Source organism: Acinonyx jubatus, unplaced genomic scaffold (genome assembly GCF_027475565.1).
Source record: "Acinonyx jubatus isolate Ajub_Pintada_27869175 unplaced genomic scaffold, VMU_Ajub_asm_v1.0 scaffold_20, whole genome shotgun sequence".
Lineage (NCBI taxonomy): Eukaryota > Metazoa > Chordata > Mammalia > Carnivora > Felidae > Acinonyx > Acinonyx jubatus.
The window spans coordinates 437347-460298 of NW_026463939.1; the positions used below are offsets into that span (position 1 = coordinate 437347).

The 22952-nt window shown below is 52.6% G+C and overlaps 1 protein-coding gene across 4 annotated transcripts in view; it reads right to left on the bottom strand.

Annotated features, from left to right (window-relative positions):
• Window positions 1–22952, bottom strand: part of AHRR (aryl hydrocarbon receptor repressor) — a 92242-nt gene that overhangs the window by 39729 nt on the left and 29561 nt on the right. For all 4 annotated transcript variants that reach the window (XM_053213912.1, XM_053213910.1, XM_053213913.1 and 1 more), the window contains one exon: window positions 8209–8312. In XM_053213912.1, the coding sequence (XP_053069887.1) occupies window positions 8209–8312 (104 nt within the window). The remainder of the gene's footprint in view (window positions 1–8208; window positions 8313–22952) is intronic.

Genomic DNA, 22952 nt, shown 5'->3' on the forward strand with positions numbered 1-22952 from the left:
CCAAATCCAATATGACTGGTGTGTCCTTATAAGAGGACACAGAGACACAGGGAAGACTGACTGTCAGCAGAGGCATGGGACACACTCTCCCCTAGAGCATCTGAAAGAACTCGCCCACCACACCTTGCTTTCAGCCCAATGACACTGATTTTGGACTCCCAGCCTCCACAACTATGAAGAGTACATTTCTGTTGTCTGAGCCGCATTCAGTCATGAACTTGAACTGCCATCACCACCACACACTGCTCGGGCCACTGTTGTCCTCAGGAGCTGGAGGAGAGGTGCCCCAGCCCCACGTGGAGGCCAGTGCCCCAGCCCTGTGCCCTCTGGGAGGACAGACCTCACTCCTCAGACCAACAAGCCCAAAAGGCAGGTGAGCATGCCTGTGTGCATGCAAGTGCCCGAGGGAAATCTGCCACCGGGGAGGAACAGGGGCCTGGTCCTCGGTACCCCATTTTCTCTCCCTTCTCTGCCCTGACCATGTGCTCATGCATAGAATCACCACCGGACAGTGGCAGCTAAGCTCTAAGAGAAACACAGGAGTTCTAGTCAGAGGACCAGGAAGAGGGTCCCAGGAGGAAGCAGGTGTGGAGGAAATCCTGCAGAGGAGACGGTGGGGAAGGGACCCGGGCTCACCTCTGTGTGTGAGCTGACGCAGTCCCGGCTCAGTCCAAGGGGTACGTGTGTGGAGCACATCCGGAGAGGCAGACCAGCAGAGCCTGCGCAGAGAGCCAAGCTGGCATGGGCAGCGTGCTTTCAAGGAGCGGGCCTGCTGGCCAAACCTGCCCCCTGCACGGCCGCTGCCAACACAGGACCGAAGACAAGCACCCACCTTGAGGCTGTGACAGCCAAGGCTCCCAACACATGTGGAATGTCCAGGGCTCAATCTGAATTAGTTCCTTTTGCTGCTGAAGCAAATCACTACAGACCTAGTGGCTGAAAACCACACACTTTAAATATATCAATATAAACTAGTTAAAAGGAAAGGAGGGAACAAGATATGCCAGGCAAACATTAATCAAAAGAAGGATTGGGGCGCCTGGGTGGCTCAGTCAGTTAAGTGTCTGGCTCTTGATTTCGACTCGGGTCATGATCTTACAGTTCGTGAGTTCAAGCCCTGTGTTGGGCTCTGTGCTGATAGCGTGGAGCCTGCTTGGGAGCCTCCCCCTCCCTCTCTCTCTGCCCTTCTCCCTGCTCATGTGTGCAAGTGCGTGTGCGTGTGCTCTCTCTCTCTCTCTCTCAAAATAAGTAAATAAATAAACTTCAAAGAAAAAAGAAGGCTGAGGTGGCTATATTAGTATCAAACAAAGTAGACTTCAGAGCAAGGAAAATCAGGAATAAAGAGGCATGTCATATAATGGTAATGATAGAAGGGTCAATTCATAAAAAAACGTAATGATCCTAAATGTGTATGCACCCCTCAACAGAACTCCCAAACTCATAGAGCAAAAACTGAAAGAACTGAAAGGAGAAACACAAAAGTCCACAGTTAAATTAGAAGATGCTAACACTGTCTCTCGGGTTGAGACCAGACAGAAAATCAGTGTGGATATAAAAGACTTAAACACTGTCAACCAAGCTGATGTAACTGATGCTTGTAGAACACCTCACCCAGTGACAGCAGTCAAGTGCGGGCCAACTTCCTGGTTCACGGATGGCTTTTTGCTATAACTGCACAGGGCAGAAGGCACAAGGGTGCTCTCTCGGGCCCCTTTTATAAGGCATAAATCCCATGCATGAGGCTCCACCCTCATGACCTAAGCACCTCCCAAAGGCTCTGACCCCTAACACCTTCACATTGGGTTTCCGCCCTAATATGAATTTGAATTATATTAATTGGGGGGAGGACACAAATATTCAGTCCAGAGCAATAATCAACGAAGCCAATAGCTGTGTCTTTGAAAAAAATCAATAAAATGAATAAGCTTCTAGCCCAACTGACTAAGAAAAAAATGGAAGTCACAAATTACCAATGAAAACAGAAAGGATATATAGCTACAGAACCTCTCATAGCCACTAAAAGGACAACATGGGGAAACCTTGAACAGTTCTGTACCCACAAATTCAATGAAGTAGAGGAAACAGGCCAATTCCTTGAAAGATGCAAACTACTAAAATTCACACTAGAATAGATAACTGAGTAGTCCTCTGTTGGTTAAAAAAATTGAATTCATAATTTAAAATCTAACAAAGAAAACCAGACCAGTTATATTCATTGGTGAAGTCTAACAAACATTTTTTAGGAGAAAATAGCACCCATTCTATACAGTCTCTTCCAGAAAACAAGAGAGAAGGAAGCACTCTCAACTAATTTAATGTAGCCTGCATCAGCATGACACCAAAAATAAAGACATTACAAGAAAGCTACAAAAATATTTCTCATGAACATAAAAACAAAAGCCCCCACAAAATATAACCAAATTTAATCCAGTAATGTATAAGTAAGATTTATTCAAACTAGCAAGTTTGGACCAACAGTTGAAAATGAATCAAGGTAATTCATAGTATTCACAGACTGAAGAAAAAAAGCCATGATCATATCTCAGTAGACGCAGACAAAGCACTTGACAAAACTTAATACCCATTTGTAATAAGAACTCCCAGAAAATAAGGAATAGAGAAAATTTTCTTAATCTGATATAAAGCATCTACCAAAAACAAACAAACAAACAAACAAAAAGCGGAAAATAACTCCAAGCTAATTACATACGTAACCTTGAAAGACTACAGTGTTCCCCTGGAGACCAGGAACAAGACAGAGATGTCCCCCTCTTCCTCTATGTTGCTCAGGAAGCCTCAGAAGGGCAATACGGCAAGAAAAAAAAAGTGTATACACTGAAAAAGTAGATAAAAACGGTCTCTATTCTCAGACAACATGATTATCTATGTAAAATTCGCACAGAAATCTACAAAAAAGGCTCCAAGAATTACTAATGAATTCAGTAAGTTCACAGATACAAAGTCAACCCAGAACAATAAACTGTATTTCTATACAGTAGTAGAAAGTGAAATGAAACTGCCGTTCTGTTTACAATAACGACAATATGAAATACTTGGTATAAATCTATCAATACACACAGGATCTCCCTGCCACGAACTACAACTATGGATGAGAGCAGGAAAAGAGCTAATACATGGAGAGAGATGGTGTGCTCGTGCATTAGGGGTCAGTACTTGTAGGTCTCAGTTCTCCCAGGCTGACTTACTGATGTAACACAACCCAACCCAAATTCCAGCAGGAAGTTTTGTAGATAGCGACAAGCGAATTCTAAAATATATTCGGGAAGACAGAGAACCTAGAATAGCCAAAACAATTTTGAAAAGGAACAAAGATTGGAAGAGTCATACTCTCCGATTTCAAGACTTGTTGTAAAGCTGCAGACACTGAAACCGGCTGGTGCTTGTTCTCAATGGCAGAACACAGTCCAGAAACAGACTCACAAACATAGGGCCACAAGCTTTTTTTTACAAGGTATAAAGGCAATTCAGTGGAGAAGGGGCACATAATCCTGAGACACCAGGATCTTAACGTGCAGAACGAGGCTATCTCGGCCCATACCCTCGCCTGTAGCAAAGTCAACTAAAAATGAACCATAAACCTGAATGTAAAACACAAAACGATAAAACTTTGGAGCAAGCATAAAATAAAAATCTTTGCAACCCAGGTGAGGTAAAGAGTTCTCAAATGGGACGCGAATCATGACCTATTTAAAAACTGATAAACTGGGCTTTGTCCAAATTAAGTACTTTCATTCTCTGCAAGACTCTGAAGAGAATGGAGAGAAGCCAGACTAGAGGCAGATGCTTACAAACCACACACAGAACAAAGATCATGTGTCCAGAACACATAAAGAGCTCCAAAGTCAAAAGCGAGGTAGGAAACAACCTGTTTTCATGGGCAAACGTTTGAGCAGGCTGCTCGCAAGGGGCTCCTTCGATGAACAACCGCGACCTGACAAGAGGCTCTGTGTCATTGGTCATGAAGGAAGCGCAATCCGAAACCGTGATGAGATTCTCTTAAAACAGCTTTGAGGAGGGGGAACACAGGACAACAGCAAGCGCACGGACATGGGCACCCCTGTTCTCCGCCACTGGGGACACCGCACAGCCACCTGGAGAAACAGCACGCCAGGTCCCCACGACACCAAAAACACTCTTGTCGCACAACCCAGCAACCACACACGTGGGTATCACCCAAAGAGAACCAGAGCCGATGCTCCCAGAGAACCTGCACGTGGCTGCTTGTAGCTTTATCCACATACACAAACCCTGGAAACTCAAACGTCCTTTAGTGGTCGGGTGGACAAGCACACCGAGATGCCCTCGCACCACAGAAGGACAAAACCAACTGTGCTCCAGGCAGCCGCGTGTCTGGGTCTGGTGTGTGTTGCTGGCACCCAAGCTCCCCGCTGTAGGAGCCCACCTATAGGCACCCTGAGAACAGCGGTCGGAGAAGGCCGCAGGGGCGGGAGAACGTGGCTCTGGTGGCCGGGCCCCACACACGGGCAGCACCAGGGGAATTCAGGCATGATGGTTTTGCTGTCTTCTTCACAATGGTGGCCACACCACACTGCCAATAAGAACACGTTTTAGCATGCGTGAACTGAAAAATAAGTGTGAGAAAATGTACCCACGGCACGCCAGAACTCTAGTCAGGGTCAGGTGGCCCGTAGCCCGGCCCCTCCTAGGCCCGAGTCCACAGTTCCTGCTAGCCAGCTGCCCTGTCCACACCAAACACTACAGACCACCTTAAAAGTGGGAATAGAAGCCCAGGATGCTGCTAACTGTGATCTAATGTGTGTGTTTCCAGAACCTACCTGTCCCATGCCTAGCGCCTGTGCCAAGGTGCTCACCTGGCGGCCCCTCTGGCCATCCACCCTGGCTTCTTGAGGCAGGCAGGGGCCCAAGAGCACTAACCACCGATAAAGAAACGCCAGGCCCAGCCCCAACACCAACAGGGATCCTGGACCCCCAACCGCTCCAAATCTTGGTTTCTTCATCTTAAAATAGTGGACGTTAGACCACAGGCCCTTTAAAGTCTGTGCCAGCACTACATTTTTATGAATTTATGATGCCTGTCATAAACCTCTCATTTTTTCCAGTTTCTCTTTAACAGACTGAAGATTAGAAATAAAAGCTGGATTTTCTTGTTATTGCTGCTTGATTTGTTTATTTTGCTGTTAGGGAATATTTTTAAACTTCAAAAAGAGTCTCTAATCACAAAGTTTGAGAACTGCCACACTAGAAATGTGGTGAGGAGAACCCTCACCATACAATCTAGACTGCTTCCAATCTAAGGGAACTTCCAGAAACTTCTGTGGTCACAGAGAACGTGTTACAAGGGGTGGCAGAAGGAAGCTTCAGGAGCTGTTGGCCCTGTCTTCAAGATGGAGTGGGGCAAGGGGACGGCCGTACAGCCCCCTGTGCTGCGGCAAACTGACCAGTAGCCTCGAGTCCCACCCCAGAGGGTAGTTCTCTGAACGCACACACTGGGCCAACAGGAGGTATGGGGCTGGGTGTCGCCCTCCGGCCCCCAGGGAGCTGGTCAGCTCTTGAAGGTCAGGCTGGGCCACTTCCTAGTCTCCAGCTGTGCTGGGACTACCGTGCTGCGTCCATGTCCTGAGGTCCCCAGGTCCTCGGGCGAAACCTGGTCCTGCTCGGAGAGCAGAGAGCAGGACGGCCGCCGAGGGCCAGCAGAGGGGCTGGAGGGCAGTGGTGTGGACATGTGTGGAACAGGCCCCCGGGCTCCCACAGGAGATGGGGGTGTGCACATGCTTCTGTATTTATAGTCGGAACACAGTTTAACAAAGATTTCATGTTTAAGATTTTATTATCTTAATTTTTAACATGAATTATAAAAAGAGTCATGCCAGTTATATTTTGCCAAGAATAAAACTCAAGCTGGCACAATGTTTTCCAGCCCCAAGCTCACCAGCTTGGAAAAATCCAACTTTAAAGGAAAAATTAATATTTAAGAATTCACTTCCGAAAAACATGGTAAATAGTGAGGTATGGAAATATTTCCTCTCCTGAAACCACAGTATTTCTAAAAGCTACTCTGCTGTTAGGACCCCTGCTCTGCTCCAGACGGGACGGAAGGATACAGGGGCTCTAAGAACAGGGTCCCCAGGTGCCCGCCATACAGAATTTTCATGGAAATCCAACAGTAACCCAGCAAACTTCAAGTATATGGTTGCTTGTATTTTTGTTTTTTAAAAAGGAAGTGATTTATAAATTCTGTGATCTTCATGAGAACCATCGCCTCAGCAGGCGTGAAGGCCTTGGAGGGCAGTGGAAGGTATATGGGACTGTAGGTGTCCCTGTGAGGATCATGGGTGCATAGAGGGGTCATGGGGTCTGTGGGGAATCAGGGGGCCTATGGGGTCATGGGGCTCCTATGGGGATTGTAGAAGTCCTGGGGGATCATGGGGGACTGCAGGGAGTCATGAGGCCACGGGGTCATGGGGGGTTCCCTTGGGGACCACTGGGGGTCATGGGGATCATGGGGAACCATGGCGAGTTGTGGAAAGTCATGGGTTTGTGAGGGTCCCTGGGGGGCCATGGGGGGTCATGGGAGGCCACTGGAGATCAGGGGGTCATGGGGATCCCTGTGGGGACCATGGGAGGCCATGGAGTCACGGGGGACTGTAGGAAGTCATGGGGGATCATGGGGTCATGGGGGTCCCTGTGGGGACCGTAGGGGGCATGGGGGTCATGTGGGGGCCATGGGGGGTCAGGGGTCATGGTGGCAGATAGGAACCCCCAGATCCGAGGCAGGAGCATCTCTGGCTCCCCTCCAACCAGCCCAGATGCTTTCCATCTGCCCACCTGTCAGTCAGCAGATGGTAGAACCCCACCCTCCACCTACCCTTTAGGTGAGGCACTGTGGGGACATCTTGGCTGAGGTGCCCTAGGGGCACATCCCCACCACCAAAGCCCACATGCCAAACAGCTGAGCACCCAGGAATTCACACGCAGACAGCTGGAAGCCACCCAGAGGGCCAGGGAAAGCACCTGGGGGGGAAGCAGACTGAAGGGTGGGAAGCGAGACTCAGGCAGGGGTGAACCAGGCAGAAGATCCCTGTCCTCTGTCCTCCATGAGGGGCGCCGGCTCGCAAACAAACCTCTGAGCTCATTCCTGCGGTGAAGGCACCAGGGCAGCAGCTGGGCCATCTGGCAGCGCACGGGCCGGCCAGTGGGCGAGGACCCGGGGCTGCCCTTCAGGACCCGCCTGGGACAGGCCGCTCTGGCTGCCGCAGGGCAGCTGGGGTGCAAACAGAACACTGAGCGAGACTGCTGGGGGCCCCCGAGAAGGGGCCGATGGGCTCCAAGCAGACTCAATTTCATCAGCATAAAAGGAGCCAACGTGCCACCATGTCTACCTTTAGCGCGTCAGCCCAACAGACAGGCGAGTGTGTGCAGCTGAGGACACTTCACTTTGGGGGGACGGGACTGCCACCGAGCAGGGCTGAGCGCTGGGAACCCAGTGTTGGGGTCCCAAAGGGGACACGCAGGGGGACACATGGGGCCCGGCCCCTCTGGGATTGCCAGGGGAAGCACGGCCTCGGGGGCACCTCAGCGGCTGGTTACAGGCCCCTCCTGAGGTGGGGAAAACCAGGGTCTCTCAGCCACCGGTGGAGGCAGCGACCCCCTTGCTCTGTACACAGTGACTCAACCCAGCCCGGAAAGCTCCACCTCGCTGTCCTATCTTGCTTGAGGAACTGAGCCACGCATGCCCCTGCCCCTCGAGAAGCGGGCCACGGGAGAGGGTCAGGAAGGGCATGGCGCCTCAGAGTCACCAGGGGTGAGAGGCCCTGGCTCGGGGAAAAGGCTGACCCAGACCCCAGATGCCGTGCGTGTAATATGGACAGCTGGGCCAGCCTGCACCTGCCACACCCTGCAAAACTCGTGCGATTCTCTGTCATTAATAATAACAATAATTCTGAAAAACCCTGCTGAATTGACTGACAAGTAAAACCAGAGAATGCAGAATGAGAAATGGTTTTTACACTTGAGGTGTATGGGCCAAGGCCACCTCTGGTTCCCTGTCCCAACCTGCTGGGCCTCACCTGGGCATCTGTGTCTGACCCCCTGCTGCTCCCAGGGCCACATTTCCAGTAAATTGTTAGCGGTCCAACCTGACGACCAGCGGGCAGACAGACCCCGCACAGCGTGACAGGCATGTGATGGGAGGACGAGGGGACTCACCTCCAGCAGCAGCCTTCCCTCCAGCACGGTGGACCCTCCGTTCAGACCACTGTCTTCTGGTGAGGGGGTACCAGCCGCCGGCTGCCGTGGGCACTTCTGCACGGCTGTCAGAGAAGAACGAAGCAAGTCTGTCAGCACCCTTCCTGGGCCCCAGACCTGCTTACCTTCTTCTGTTTCCCAAGTTCTTGGCCGCCACCCTCCCAAGCCGCATTCCCAAGCTGACCTGGGGTCTCCTCCGTGGGACGCATGGGGGCAGCACAGCTGGAACTGGACCCGGGCCGACCAGGGCAGCCAGGTGGGAGCACCAAGTGTGATATTCAGGAGATCAGGCCATCGGGGCTGGGCCTCACCTCGAGGACCCCACCCCTACTCTGCTCTGCAGAAACTGCTCTCTGCCCCCTCCTATAAACCCCTCAGAATCCCGCCCAGCCTCAGGGACACCGCCCAGGGGTCCCCAAGGTCCTCTCTGGAGACCCAAGCTCCAGTAGGTGCCCTAACTCGGCACTGCTGGTCTCCATAACTCAGACCACCCTGGAAGTGCCCACGCGACCTCATCATGCCCCCAGCTCCCCCAACCGCTCCCCAACCCCCAACCTGGTGTGGAGCGGCCCACACTGCACGGAAGGCCCCCCTGGCATGACTCAGGTGCCCCCCAAGGGTGGCAGCTTCCTGGCCCTCCCCCAGCCCCAACCCCAGTGTGGCCCCATCTCCGTTTTGGGGTGAAAGCTCAGACATACAGACATGCCGTCCACATCCCCGTTTACTGGCACCTGTTGTGGACCCCCAGTTGCATGCCCAGGGTCCCCATCCACATGGAGAATTATGGGAGGACCCCTGGGGTACGGAAAGGGGGCCACCCGGAGCCTCCTTGGAGGGCTGGGCAGACCAGGAAGGGCCTCCCAGTTGCCCCTCAGGTCGGTTTCCAAACTGAAGCTGCAGGTGATGTCAGTGCAACTGGGGGTCAAAGGGCCCTGCCTGGGGCAGGCAGAACCCTTGCATTTGTCCAGGTCTTGGAAGAAAATACAAACACGGGCCTTAAATCTCCTGCATTTTCTCTTCCAAAACCACCAAGCTGTGCTGAACTCCTCCAGGGCACGTGGGTCGTAGTGATTGTGCTACCCAGGTAGTTTTTACTTCATCAGCACCTTCACACCCCCCTGAGCCGCACTCAGAGCCAGGGTCTGCCCCACATCCACTGTACCTTCCCCCCCATATCAGCGAGCTATGGGCAGCAGCTGCTCCGCCACGGAGTTTGATAGAAATTCAGGCCCCCAGGTCCCCAGAGCCCAGGGACTGCAGGGCCCCAATGTTTGCACTCCAAGTGAGACGCTCTGTCCACACCTCTTGTCAGGCACGGACTGACCTCCCTGGTGGGACCCTCACCCCACACCAGCTGCACTGCCGGACTGGCAGCTTCCTGCCTCCCACCAGAGGCCACGCTGGGCCCCTTCACTCAAGCCCTCTGGTGCCAGGTGCAGGGAAACTGTTGAGCCGAGTGTCCACAGAGGCAAAGGGTTGGATGCAGGGAGGTGGCCCTCAGGAGAGCCCCACAGACAGTGGTCACGTTGGGGCCTTTGGTCTCTGTCTGCCCCCCCCCCCCCCCCGCCTCGTCCTTCCCTCTCCCAGAGGGCTTTGCTCTATCAACCTCTCTCCCACAGCTAAGAAGAACTGGAACTCTGTTCTCTGCTCTAAATACTCCCAGAAATGAACGCATTTCCTTGGCCAGAAAGCAGGAAACAAGAACAGTCACACCTGGGGGTTGCCGGGCAAAGGTACAGGGGCGGTCGGTGCTGCAGACTGCCCAGGCCCCTCTCCCAACCGAAAACCTCACCAGCAATCAAGGCTCCACTGCTCACTAAGCTTTGAGATGTGTCGAAAGCCAGGGACATTTAGAGGTGCCTATTTTTACTCCCTTTGGGAACACAACCCTGTCGTTCAGAAAGCTGAAAGGTCTGAATTCACTAAACTCACACAGCTCCCCACCCCCAGCACACAGAAGCAGAAAACAGACCCTGGTGAAGTGAATGCCATGTCCCCTGAGGGAACCTTCTGGTCTCAGAACACCCCGAAGGCTGAGGTGGGCCTCTGCCAGGGGTCACACAGGACCCCATGCTCTCAGAGGCCCAGAAAGATAAAGGAGGAAAAACACTGGCATGTGAGTCCCTGTCCCACCCCTCCCCTCCCCCGCCAGAGGGTCTTATCCTGCTGCCACAGCAGGGAGGCCACAGCTCTCCATCAGGGTATGGGCAGGGCCTGTGCAGCACCTGTGGTGAATTTGGGGCTCAATGAAGGCCAGGAGTGCCGTTGGCTGGGCAGAGACAGGACCCCCCACCACCTCAGTGCATCCTGGGCCGCCTGCCCATACACCCAGGCCACCAAGGCCCTCCACAAAGCAAACTCCATTGTGGAGGGGTCATTCCCACCCCCACCCCAGCTCAAGCCAGCTCCCTGCCCCCAGCCTTCTCCAACACACCCCTCAAACTGAGGGCAGGGGAAGGCAGGGATTGGACTGCCCCTGCCTGCCTGTTCTCTTGCCCCTGCAGACCCTGTTGGGGGCAATGACTTCCACAGCTGTGAAGCTGGGGTGGGGGAAAATCCCAGCATGGTGACATCACTGCCCTGTGGGGTGTTCACTGCCCCCCAACTTGATGGGCTACATCCCATCCTGTACCCTCTAGAGGCAGAAGTGGGGGATACCCTCTCTAAGTTCTCTCCCCACCCACGGGGACACCGTGGGACACCGGCCCCCGAGCATCGCGTGTCCCCCCCCCCCCCAGCTAGGCACCCCCACTTCCCCTCCTCTGCAGCCACATCCCGGCGGGGCACGCCCAGCGGGGCCTCCTTTGGGCTCCTGTCACGCGATGGGGCCATCAGCGCTGCAGTGACAGCCACCTGGACCCAAGCCAGGACCTCGCGTGCGAGCACAGCCGCAGACGCGCCCCACCCCCAGGCCTGTGGCAAGACAGAAAGAAACCGAATGCAGGAGCCGGGGGTGGGGGCCAGCTTTCCCGGAAATCCATGTGAGCTGACAGTGCCTGCCGCTCACTTCCCAGGTCCCCCACTTCAGGGGCCCTCAGGGAGTCGAAACAGAGCAGCAGACTCGGGTGGGGTGTGGGGGGGTCGCAGCCAGGGTCCCACTGTGCCTCCCACGGGCAGGTGGCCAGGCAGGGCAGAGCAGCAGGGTCCCGGGGAGGGGGGCAACCGGTAAGGAGGGCAGGAGGCAGCTGGTAAGCTGCGCCCCCTCCTCAGCCCTCCTGGCTCAACTCTGCCCTGGATCCGCTCCCCCACCTCAGGGTTTCTCTCCTGTCCTGCGTTCTCTGTCCCCCCTGAATGCAGGTCTCACCTGAGGGCCTGAGCTGGGAGTGCAACAGGGACTGGGGCTGTGGGCAAGGCCACCAGGGCCCTGGAAACCTCTGCAGACAGACCTCAGCCCCACTGCTGGGTCTGCCCTGGGGGGTCCCCCTTCTCCTCCTCCACGACAAGGGACGAGCCCACCACCTGGCCCCTGTCACCGCCCCCTCTGCACCTGACTGCCCATGGTAACAGGTCAGGGAGAAAGGCTCTTGGGGAATAGGTGGGGTGCAGGGTGTCCTTCTGGGGAGCAGGTGAGAGTGTGGGGAGAGTCTGCCGGGGGCCCTCCGAAGGCCCGGCTTGTCAATAAGGCCACGAAGAGGAAGTTCCAGGCATGAGAGCCCCCACAGACCAGCAGGGGCTCAAGAGGCCCATCCACGCACAAGTGGTCCAGACACCTCGTGAGCCGCTGGCACTGCCCTGCCCACAGAAAGGAGGCCGGGCTGAGGGCGCTGGCTCCCACCAGGACCACATCCCATAGGCCCCGCCCTGTGGGCAGCTAGTCCTCCTGCCCTGCCTGGACTCTGAGGGGCAACTGGGGGCCTCTGAGAGCCCTGGGGGCTGGCCTGAAGCCAGCTTTCCGCACCCGGTCTGTCACACAGAGCTCGGGGCCATGTGGCAGACAGAGGAGGCATGAGCGAGGCTGCCCACTCCCAGAAACACACGGACTCCCTTGGGCTCACGGCTCAGCCTGAACCCTGAAGAAGCCAGCTCCTCCCCAACTCTGAGTCACCCAACGACCCCAGAGCACCAGCCACAATGAGACTCTCCAACAACTGGTGCTTCTCACTTCATTGGCTTCTTACACCCTCGAGAAGGTTCATTTGGGACACAGAGAATCCGAAAAACCATGGAGACAGTGGCCATCCCTGTCTCCACGCAAGCCGGGGCGGGGGGACGCTTCAGAAGGGAGGGGACACTTCCCCACTTCCCCACTTCCCTTGAGGCTGACTGGGACTGCCTGCACCCTGCCAGCTCCTACCCTGCACCCCAACCTCTCCACTATGAGACCTCTATTTCCCTCACACAGGGGAGACTCAGCAAGGTGCCACCCTGGGCCAAACCACATGTCACTGGGTCCTGTTGTCCCACCACAGTAGCTGCTTAGAGTTCGTGTGGCTGGGTCTGGCCAATGACAGGTGCCAAGTGTTTTTGGCAGAGGAGAAGCTAGAAGACTCCCCTATCTCTGCCTCTGGATGGTGCTGTGATGCTCAGAAAGTGGCAGCCACTTTGTTCCCTGCTCAGGTGAAGCCAACTCCTTTCAGTGCAGACAGGACAGGTAAGCAGGACAGCTGGGTCCAGGTGCAGGGTGCACTGAATGTGAGAGCCGTCTAGAGGTTGGGTAGGACTCCGGCCACCCAGAGCATTAAAAGCCAGGGGCCCCACTGGAGGCTGGACTGAAACCCCGATTCTGGCCATTTGCAGGTCCTGGAGTGGATGGGCCTATGTCCATTGGCCGGCTGAATCAAACACCTGCCTGGTAAAACGTGGCTTCATTTCGGAGTTGAGCCCTGGGGCCCTGCACAGTGTGTCCCAACTTTCACGCTCTGGGTAGCACCCATGGCACGTCTCCTCCTCCTCTTCCTCCTCCTCCTCCTCCTCCTCCAGCCCCAGTCTAGCAGGCCTTCCCGCTAGAGGCCTGCCCCACGCCTTCACAGGTCAGAGCTGATCTCCACACTTCCCTACATGTCCCTATGGAGGCAGATGACGTGACCACGGCTCTGCTCTGCTCTTCCTCGTGCTACACCCAGAGGTCAGGGGTAGAGGGGAAACAGGTGAGCTTGAAGCACCCTGGGGACCCCCGAGGAGCAAGAGTGCCCTCCTATCTCTGCCCAATTCTCATCAGAAGCTAACCTCTGTCCCAGAGCCCCTCGGAGACATGCTTAGCAGAGGAGAGCATACAGCTTAGAGCAGGGAGTTCTGGGAGCCTCACCCTCCTATAAGACAGGCCCAACAACATCGACAGGCTTCATGAGCACACCAGGAAGGTGCTCTTGGCACGCCACCTGGGGGCCTGGGCTGCCCACCTGGAGACTGACAGGTGTAGGATGTGGAGGGCCAGCCACGAGGGAAGGTTGGCTGTGTTGACTTGGTTCCATCCACCGCCAGGGCCCCTTCTACAGGGCCAGCATGAGGTTTCTGGGCCCACGTGTGTTTGGGAGTGGATGGGTGCCCCCGGGAGCCCTGGCTCACCTCTCCCCACACCCGGTCTCTCCAACCAGACCAAGGCCATGGCAGAGAGCTAGGCAGGTGCTTCCCAGGAGCAGGGGGGAGATGGTGGGTGGGGAGCTGCACCCATGGGAGGGCACAGGCTCCCCAACAGGGTCTACAGACCTGCAGTTCTACATCAGTTTCTACATCAAATTAATGGGCCATCGCCTCACAGTTGTCGAGCTTTCAAACCATCCCTCCCTTTACTTTTCAAGGACAAAAAGATTAACTCCTTGTTTTGCTTCTGACGGAGGGAAATGGAGTGTACACGCTGGGAGGGAGGGTTTGCAGTGATTCTTGACAGCCTCAGGCTATTCACAGAGGTCGCTCCTGGCCTTGCCCTTACCTTCTAAACAGGCTGCTCTCCATACCCAGATGCAGAGGTCTGCCCGGCTCCTGCACAGGGAAGGGCAAAGGGAAACACCACCCTTAGGTTCTCTGGACAGGAGGCTGTTGACAAACACAGCCTCATCTAACCACCAAAGGGTGGGGGGGGGGGGCGGTCCTGACGACAAGTGGGGAGTGCCCAGGTGGGTGGCAGGCTGAGAGGGAAGAGGGCCCAGTGGCACAGGGTGGCTCTGGGAAGGCCCTTGGCAGCTAAGAGCAGCAAGCTGTGTGCAAAGCATGTGTGGGAAGAGGTGTCTGGGAAGGGGCCAAGACGATGAGGGTCTGGAGAAGCCCCAGTCCTCGCAGAAAACAGGTGGTACCAACTGAGAGGGGCAAAGCGCTGGCCAGGCTGCTCCTGTGGCTGGGGGCTCTGCCCTTCCTGGGGCATCCACAGAGACCCATCTGTCCTGCACCCCAGAGTGAGGACGAGCTGGCCCCATCCCTGGGAGGGCAGGCCTCTCAAGCCTGGGGCATGTGCAGACAAGAATCTCTTAAGGTTCCCATGAAAAGATGTGCTGCCTCAACCTGCACGTTCCCTCTGCAGCCCTGCAGGGACCTCGCCCACTCCAAAGGGCACTTGTCCATGACCTGCTCCAACTCTGCAGGCAGATGGGGGTTTCTGGAGGGATGTTCACCGTGGCCCCTCTCTGTGACACTCCACCTCACCCAGGCTGCAGGCCTGGCCGGAGGAGATCCCCTGAGGGGCAGCATGGGGGCGGGGTGAGGGCAAGCCTGCTGGCCTTCCCTTCTCGGGTGATCCATTCATTCGTTTGAGGCTGGATGTCTCCCCCATGCTGGTGGGGGGTGCACCCAGCCACGTCCCCACGGTCTTCCCAGGCAGTGCCCCCTCCTATGAATCACAAAATGATTTCATGATTACACATGGGGCCCCCCCACAGGCAGGGCACATGGGGACTGAAATTTACATCTCTTATTCCCTGCATTGTGCCAACCAACCAGGTGGGCCCAGCAGGTAAGAGAACAGGCCCGGAGGGGCAGATGGAGCAGAAGTAACCAAGGGTGTGTGTACACACGGCATGTCCTGTGCGAGGGTGTATATGCTCTATGTTGGGGCCTAGACAACGAGGGGGGGCAGGAGAAACATTGCTTTTGACACATGGCGTGGGCACATTTTAACAGGAGGCGAAGATGTCTGTGGCCCGTGGAGAGGGGAGGAGAACCAGCAGCCAGGGCAAGGGTCCCAGCAGGTGCAGACTGGCAGGTGCGAGTCCTTGCAGGACCCTTGCAGTGGCAGCCAGTGAGGGGGAAGGGTTAAAGCTGCCATTCAAAGCCTCAAGGTCCCTAGGCAAGAAAAAACATCACGAGTATAAAGAAACACGCTTGTTTCTTGCAAGCTCTGCATTTAGGGAGTAAGAGCACATTCCAAGATGTACGTTGCATCAAGTTGTCGATTTTCTGTAAAAACTTTCCGTATTTTCCAAAATGTACCAGGCATGCTTTAGAGATTTCACACTTTAGTACGGCTGAAAAGGCACCACAGGAAAATGCATTTCCTCAGAGCCAGTGATGAGAGAGAGGCAGTGGCCACCCCATCCACTTTCTCTGGTGAAAAGAACACATTTCCAACCACTTCTGCGTAAGTTGGGTCACATGTCCTGCAGAGAAAGTGCACTCTTTCCTTAAATCCCCAAAGCAAGATACAACCAAAAACAGCTCTTTGGGAAGAAAAAGAGAGGGGAACTTACACACACTGGGGATCCATATCCTTTTCATGGTGTGAAACATCCGGGACAAGCCCACTTGTTAGGCGTTTTTGTCAAGTTTCAACGCATCACGAGAGAAGTACACCAGCGTCAAGCCAAGAGTTCAAGCAACATTTTGTGAAACACGACAAAACATAACCCACACAGCATGCTGGCGCTTTGAGAAAGTCCAATACTTACTCGACAAATAACTGCGTGGTGTGCAGGTATATGAAGCAGCCCACGAGCCAGTGTGCATGACCCATGGTCACACCCACAGTCAGCGAGCCCTGGCCTACCCTTGGGTGCTCTGAGCCACCACGCTGGGGGACTCTTTGCTAGCAAAGAGTCTGGGGCTGTACCTACTGGTCAAGTGTCCTGAGCTCTGGAGAAGCAAAGCTACCAGAGAACGTCTGATTCATGTATAAAGAATGAACTTATAATACATTTGTAAAGAAGCCTCCAGTTACGTAACCTCAAATTTGCAAACAACCTGACAAGGTGGTTGTGTGAATCGTCACCACACGTCACTGTGAAGGAAGCGCTTCCTACCATGCTTCCCTCGTGGTGGATGCTACAGGCTGAAGGGATGTGGAGGCCTCGGTGCCCAGAGCTGTCCAGGTGCACAGGCCTCTGCGGGATGTGGTCATTCCCTTGCTCAAGCGGGCACCCCTTTCTTCAGCGTCTGCAATGCCAGCCCATCCTGGGGGTGTACCTCCTGGGGAGGCTGTCTGGGGTTGACACGAGAAACAACCTGGAGGAGCGGAGGTGCCGCGGGGGCCTGGCTGCAAGAAAATGAGCCCAGCAGGTGCGCAGAGCTACCAAGGGAGTGTCCCCCAAGTGAGACACGGGGCGACCCCTCTGCTCGCTCTGTGGCACCCTGCTCCCCCAGTGTTTCCCAGTCCCCACAGCTGCCCACTGGCCTGCTCCCCCTGACCAGCCAGCACTGCTCAGACCCCGCCTGCAAAACGGCTGATGCTAACGGTGGCTGCGGAAAGTGCTAGCAATTCTCTTGCTTTTTACCAAGGACTGGGTGCCCAAAGAGCCAAGTGGTTCGGGAAGGTTCCGACGGGACTTGTCTGACAAACACATGGGTGTGCCACGCCCTCCCGGGCCCCACCAGCTCCCCCAGGCACGTGCTCTTCACTGGCTCCGGAGCCACCCGGGTCCACACCCCAGAAGCACTCCTCGGGCCTCCTCCCTCTTCTCACGGCAGCGGGAAGAACAGCACCACGTGCACCGAAGGCTTTGCCCAGACTCCACCGAGTGTCCCCCAAACACCCTTCAGCTGAGTCGGTCCTACCTCTCCTTGCAGACAGCCTCCTTGTCCTCCTTGACTTCAATGACCCTGAAGATCATTGCCAGCAACTCTGCAAACTGCCCCTCAGCTGGGGGTTGTCCAGTGTTTCCTCAGCTTAGACCACGGTCTGCTCACCCTCTCAGGAACATCACCCAAGAGGACATGTTCTCTGCCTCCTGTTGCCCAGCATGTGAGGGGTCAGATTTGGTGGCCTAAGGCAGGTGGTGGGTTTCTCCATTCTAAGTTTTTCCCTTAGGTGTGAACTCATACTTGTTGGGAGGCGGTTCAAGACTATAAAAATTCCACTTCTGAGCCCACTTTCGCCCACTAATTTTAGTACAGAAATTTCTTGCCTGAGTTATTGCTACAACAGTGAATGACTGATGACTTTGTAAGTCACATCTGTCTCCAGTCACCTTTCCACAGCCCGGGCTTCTTCATCAGCACTCTGCCCTAGGGAGAATTTTGTCTTTTTTTTTAATGTTTATTTTTGAGAGAGAGAGAGAGACAGAGACAGAGAGAGACAGAGAGAGCACACACAGGAGCAGGGGAGGGTCAGAGACACAGGGAGACACAGAATCCAAAGCAGGCTCCAAGCTCTCAGCTGTCAGCACAGAGCCTGACACAGGGCTCAAACCCACGAGCATGAGATCATGACAAGAACCAAAGTCACACATTTAAAACAACTGAGCCACCCAGGTGCCCCAGGAAAACTTTGTCTTATCATTCATTCATTCATTCATTCATTCATTCATTCGTCTATGCATACATATCAGTGTGGGCTTATGGAATCCTATTTTATTCACTGGGTTATGATCTATTACTATTCTTTTTCATTTTAATGCTGAAATGGTCCAGATTTGGCCAGTGAGAGCCCCCTTGGGATGGCTGTGTCCTGTGGGATGTCTCCATTCCTCTCTGAGCACTGCCTCACTTTCTGGCTTGAGATGCTCTAAGCTTTCCTTGCTCCAACTCTGGAAGGAGGCCTGAGTTCCTTTTGATGGTGAACAGTATCTAGAAACCAAGATCTGAGTGTGAGCTATGCTCCCAGCAACCTTAGACCTTGCCAGTGGGCAGAACACACACCTATACACACGTATTTATGTCTATAGCTATCTTTGTATTTTGAAAATGATGAGCTCACACCAGTACCTCCAATTCCAATCCAACATCACAGGATTCAGTACAGAGTGGAATTATTTTTCCTTTAATATTAATTCCTTTAATATTTGGTAGAGATTGCTTTAAAACCCTCTGGGTCTACATTTTAACTACTGATTCGACTTTTCAAAATAGTCATATGACTATTTAGGGTTTCCATTTCTTCTTGAGTCATTTCTAATGAGCTATATTTCTAGTAATGTATTCATTTGTTTTCCAATTTATTGACATAAATTTGTTCATAATAGCCTTCAGTTACCTTTCAAATATGTGCAGCGCCTAGAATCATGTTCCCTTTAGGTCCCTAATAGTATTTACTTTTTTTTCCTCATTCAGTTTCACTAGATATTTACAAATTTTATCATTTTAGAGGAACTCTATTGTATGTTTCTTTTCTGTTTCACCAATATCTTCTCTTTTATTATTTGCTTTCTTGGACTCTTTTTGTTTATTTTGCTTTGCTTTATCAGAACTACTGAACCTAATGCTTAGTTCATTAATTTTCCACCTTTCTTCTTTCATATATAAACACATAGGGTTATTTATTTCTGAGGATTACTTTAGCTGCATGCCCCACATTTTGATTTGTAAATATTTTCTAAGTTTCATGATGTTTTCTTCTTTCATCTATGAGTTATTTACCAGTGTGTTTATTTCCAAATATAAGGGTTTTGAAGTCATCTTTTATTACTGATTTCCAGCTCAAGTGCATTGAGGTCTTATAACATGCATTTGTCATGATTTTGTCTTTTGAAATTTATTGAGACTTGCTTTCATTGGCCAATATGTTTTCAGTATATTTATAAATTCCACGTGGGCTTGAAAAGATGTGAATTCTATAGTTTCAGAGTAGTGTTTTATGTGTGTCCTTTAGACTAACCCTTTTTGCATTGTGAAATCTCCTAGAATCTTTACTGATTTTTATTTATTTGATCTATTAAACACTGAGAAAATAACTTAAAATCTTTCATGGGGATGAATTCATCTGTTTTTCTGTATAGTTCTGTCAATATTTGTTATATATTTTCAAGGTTATGTTACTGGAAGCACATAAATGTAAAATCATTTCAGTGCTGGGTGGCTCAGTTGGTTAAGCATCCAGCTCTTGATTTCAGCTCAGGTCATGATTTCACAGTTCATGAGTTTGAGCCCCAGGTCAAAGCTTGGGATTCTCTTTCCCTCTCTCTGCCCTTCCCCTGCTTGTTCTCTCTCTCTCTCAAATAAATCAACTTTACATAAATAAATAAATAAAACCATTTTAGTGCTTGACAAAATGTTTTCAATTTAAAAATTTTTAATTGATATAAATTTTTAAAATCATTATGTAGTGACTCTCTCACGATCCCCAGTCATGTTTTTTAACCAAAAACTAAATTTTTTTACATTAAAATGGCTTCATGAGATTTCTTTCAGTTAGCATTTTTCCATCCTTTTTCTTTCAACCTTTCCATGCCATTTGTAAACAGACATAGTAATCCACCCTAATAATCCTTATCTTTCAGTTGTCATGTTTAGTCTATTCACATTTACTGTAATTCATGACATATTTGGGATTTTGTGGTTTCTACTCCCCCTTCCACATCTCTGTTTTCTTCTTTCTTGTCCAAGAATATTGATTACATCTACTTATTCTACTTTGTCTCTCCACTAGTTTTAAGGGAAACCCCATTTCTTTCACCCTGATGATTATTATGGACAGTTTATGATGAATTAATTAGCCAGCTTCCATAGGACATTAACACAAGAACCACCAAAGTCTGTGCCTCAAGTCTCCCTCTCCACTTTTACGGTTAGGAATTTATTCTCTCTCTCTTGTTCTTCCAACATGGTAGTACTACTGTTTTATACTCTCAGTGTTTGCGTCAGTCTGCCCACACGGTCACCACCCTCCTGCTCTTCCATTCGTCTCCACTCCAGGTCTCCCACCTGGAATGCCCTTCCTTCTGCATGAAGTACATCCTTCAATATTTCCTTTAGTAGAAGTGCCGGGTGGCTCAGTTGGTTAAGCATCCAACTCTTGATTTTGGCTCAGGTCATGATCTCATGGTTTGTGGAATCGAGCCCTACATCAGGCTCTGTGCTGACAGCATGGAACCCGCATGGGATTCTCTCTCCCTCTCTCTCTCTCCCCCTCCCTCACTTGTGTACATGCACTTTCTCAAAAATAAATAAATAAACATTTAAAATTTCCTTTAATAAAACTCTCTTTGGGTTCTCAGCTTCATTTTGTTTTTGGTCTCTGAGTATTCCTTAATCTCCTGCTTGCCCACTGATATATTTTGACAGGTTTCAGATATTTTATCTTGCATTTTTGGCTGTTAGCAGCAAGATGACCGATTAGTTACTGGCCTGTTGTATTGTTGGAAATGGAAGAAGGCGTATATTTGGTAGCAGAATTCTCCCACTAGACTCTAAACGCCCGGGGATGGGGACCATGGTGGATCTTCTGTTTTCTTGCCTTATAACAGGTTGTTAATATGGAACTCTTTCTGTCTGAAAGAGTTGAGGCCCCAAGACAACAAAGTGCCAACTATACCCAAGTCCCAAAGTGAGATTCCAGGTGACCTGGGCAGGGTTACAAAGGAGGTGTCAGAAACAAGAGATGCTCAAGGATGGGAGGAGGGTCTCCTTGGAGGGTCTGTGTTGTGAGTTGCATGCCCCCACCTGTACCCTGAAGACTGGCATCTCTCTACACTCAAGAAATCCAAAGGACAAAGGTGGGGCCTAAGGCTCCTGGTAGGCACCTGAGCTGCATCCATGTGGGAAGTGCCATCTACCAACCTAGTGGGTCTAAGATGAGTGTTTCCTGGGGAGCAGGTAGGGTCATAATGCCCAACCACTGGCCTGGGATGTCTCAAGTCCTCCAAGAGGGTGCCTGGAGACATGAGCAGAGACTGCAACAGAAGAGGCTAGAGGTACCTTCTGACACCTGAGGCTAAGAAAGGAGGTGCCAGGGACCAGCTGGAGAGGACAGAGTGCCAGTGTTACCAACCGCAGTAGAAGACCCCTCTGGGTCCCCCACTGAGCCTTGCCGGCCAGCTCACGGCAATGCCAGTCATGTAGGACCTCAGTGAACCCTCGCCTCTCCTCCCTGCTGCTGCTCTGAACCAGAAGGGCAGGAAACCACAGCTACCAGTGGGGCAGGACCAAGAGGAGAAGCAGCCAGCCTGAGCCCCCGCCCTTCTGCCTGCTGGAGCTCCAGGTGAGGGCTGGGAGAAGGCTCACACTTGAAAGACAGGTCATACTAATACCAAGCTCAGCCTGCATAGGAAGCCAACATTATGGAGTGAAGGGGTGGGGAGGGGACACTGAATTCCCTGGAAGGGACCAGAAACATCCATAGCTGCCCTGGTTCTTCCATGGGTAGTGGAGGAACTAACCAGAAAGGAGATTTGCTGGGACGGGGAGAGAAAAAAAAAATCAAAGCTGTTTTGTGTTGACCCTGAGTTCTGAGCAGGTCTGAGCAGATGCAGGTACCAGAAGGGAGGGAGTAAATCGGTGCACAGACCAAAGAGTGCTTGCTCCTCTTCCTGGAAGTAGCTAAGATATGGTAAGGTAAGTAAAACAGTGCATAGAAGAATCAAGAGTGATCTGAGGAGTGCTGGGGGCCCTTCCTGCGGGGTCAGAAGCTGGTGGCCACAGACAGTAGGACAGGACAGGCACTCTATCCTGAATGACCCAACGCTAGCGTGTCTTTGCTGGAAACGCCCCAGGGAACCAATTCTGGAAGGTGCCAGTGTTGGGAAGGAAGGGGTAAGGAAGGTGGTTCCAGCAGCAGATGAGGTGAGAGGCAGCAGTGACCCGTATCCATGTGCCTGGGGGACAAAGCCCCTGGACACTCCACATGAGAGGAGAGGGGGCAGGTCCCAACCCTCTTGCCCCCAGAAGGCCCATCTCAGTCAGCCTGGGTCCCTGTAACAAGACACAACGCACGGGCGTGTAAACGGCAGATAAGTATTCTTCACAGCTCTAGAGGCTGAGGCCTGAGATCAGGGCACCAGCAGATTCAGTTTCTGGTGAAATCTTTCCTGGCTTCCTCAGACCAACACTAATCTTGTGGGGTCAGGTCCTCCGCAGGGCCTCATTTAACCTTAATACTCCTTAGAGGCACCATCTCCAAACACAGCCACACCGGGGTGCGGGCCTTGGTGTGTGCATTTGGAGGGATGCACAGGGCTCATCGAGAGAAGGATAACTCTAGTGACAGCTGAAAACTGGTACCACTCAGCTAGCTGTACACGCCTCCGTTGCTGGTCCTAAGACCATCAAGGCAAACTGCCCTCCTGACATGCTGCACGCGGGCAAGGCCTCTCGGGAAGGTTCTGGGGCACACCCTCCTGACATGTGGGCTTCTGGACCCGCCCACCAGGTGAGCAGGGGCCAGGACTCACCCCTGCAGGGCTCCATTTAGCATGTGCAGAATCGAGCCCCACGGGCTGAGCGGAGAAAACGCAAAGGGACGGGAGGCCCAGACACGACCCGTGGGCAGCACTGACCCAGGGTCGGAATCTCGACGTTCCCACAGACAGCCGAAACTGCTTTTCCACCTCCCCCTTCTCGCTTCATCCTGCTTATCGCCCCTGTTGCCCTCTCTGACACTTCTCTCCACAGAGTCAGGAGCCCTGGCTGAT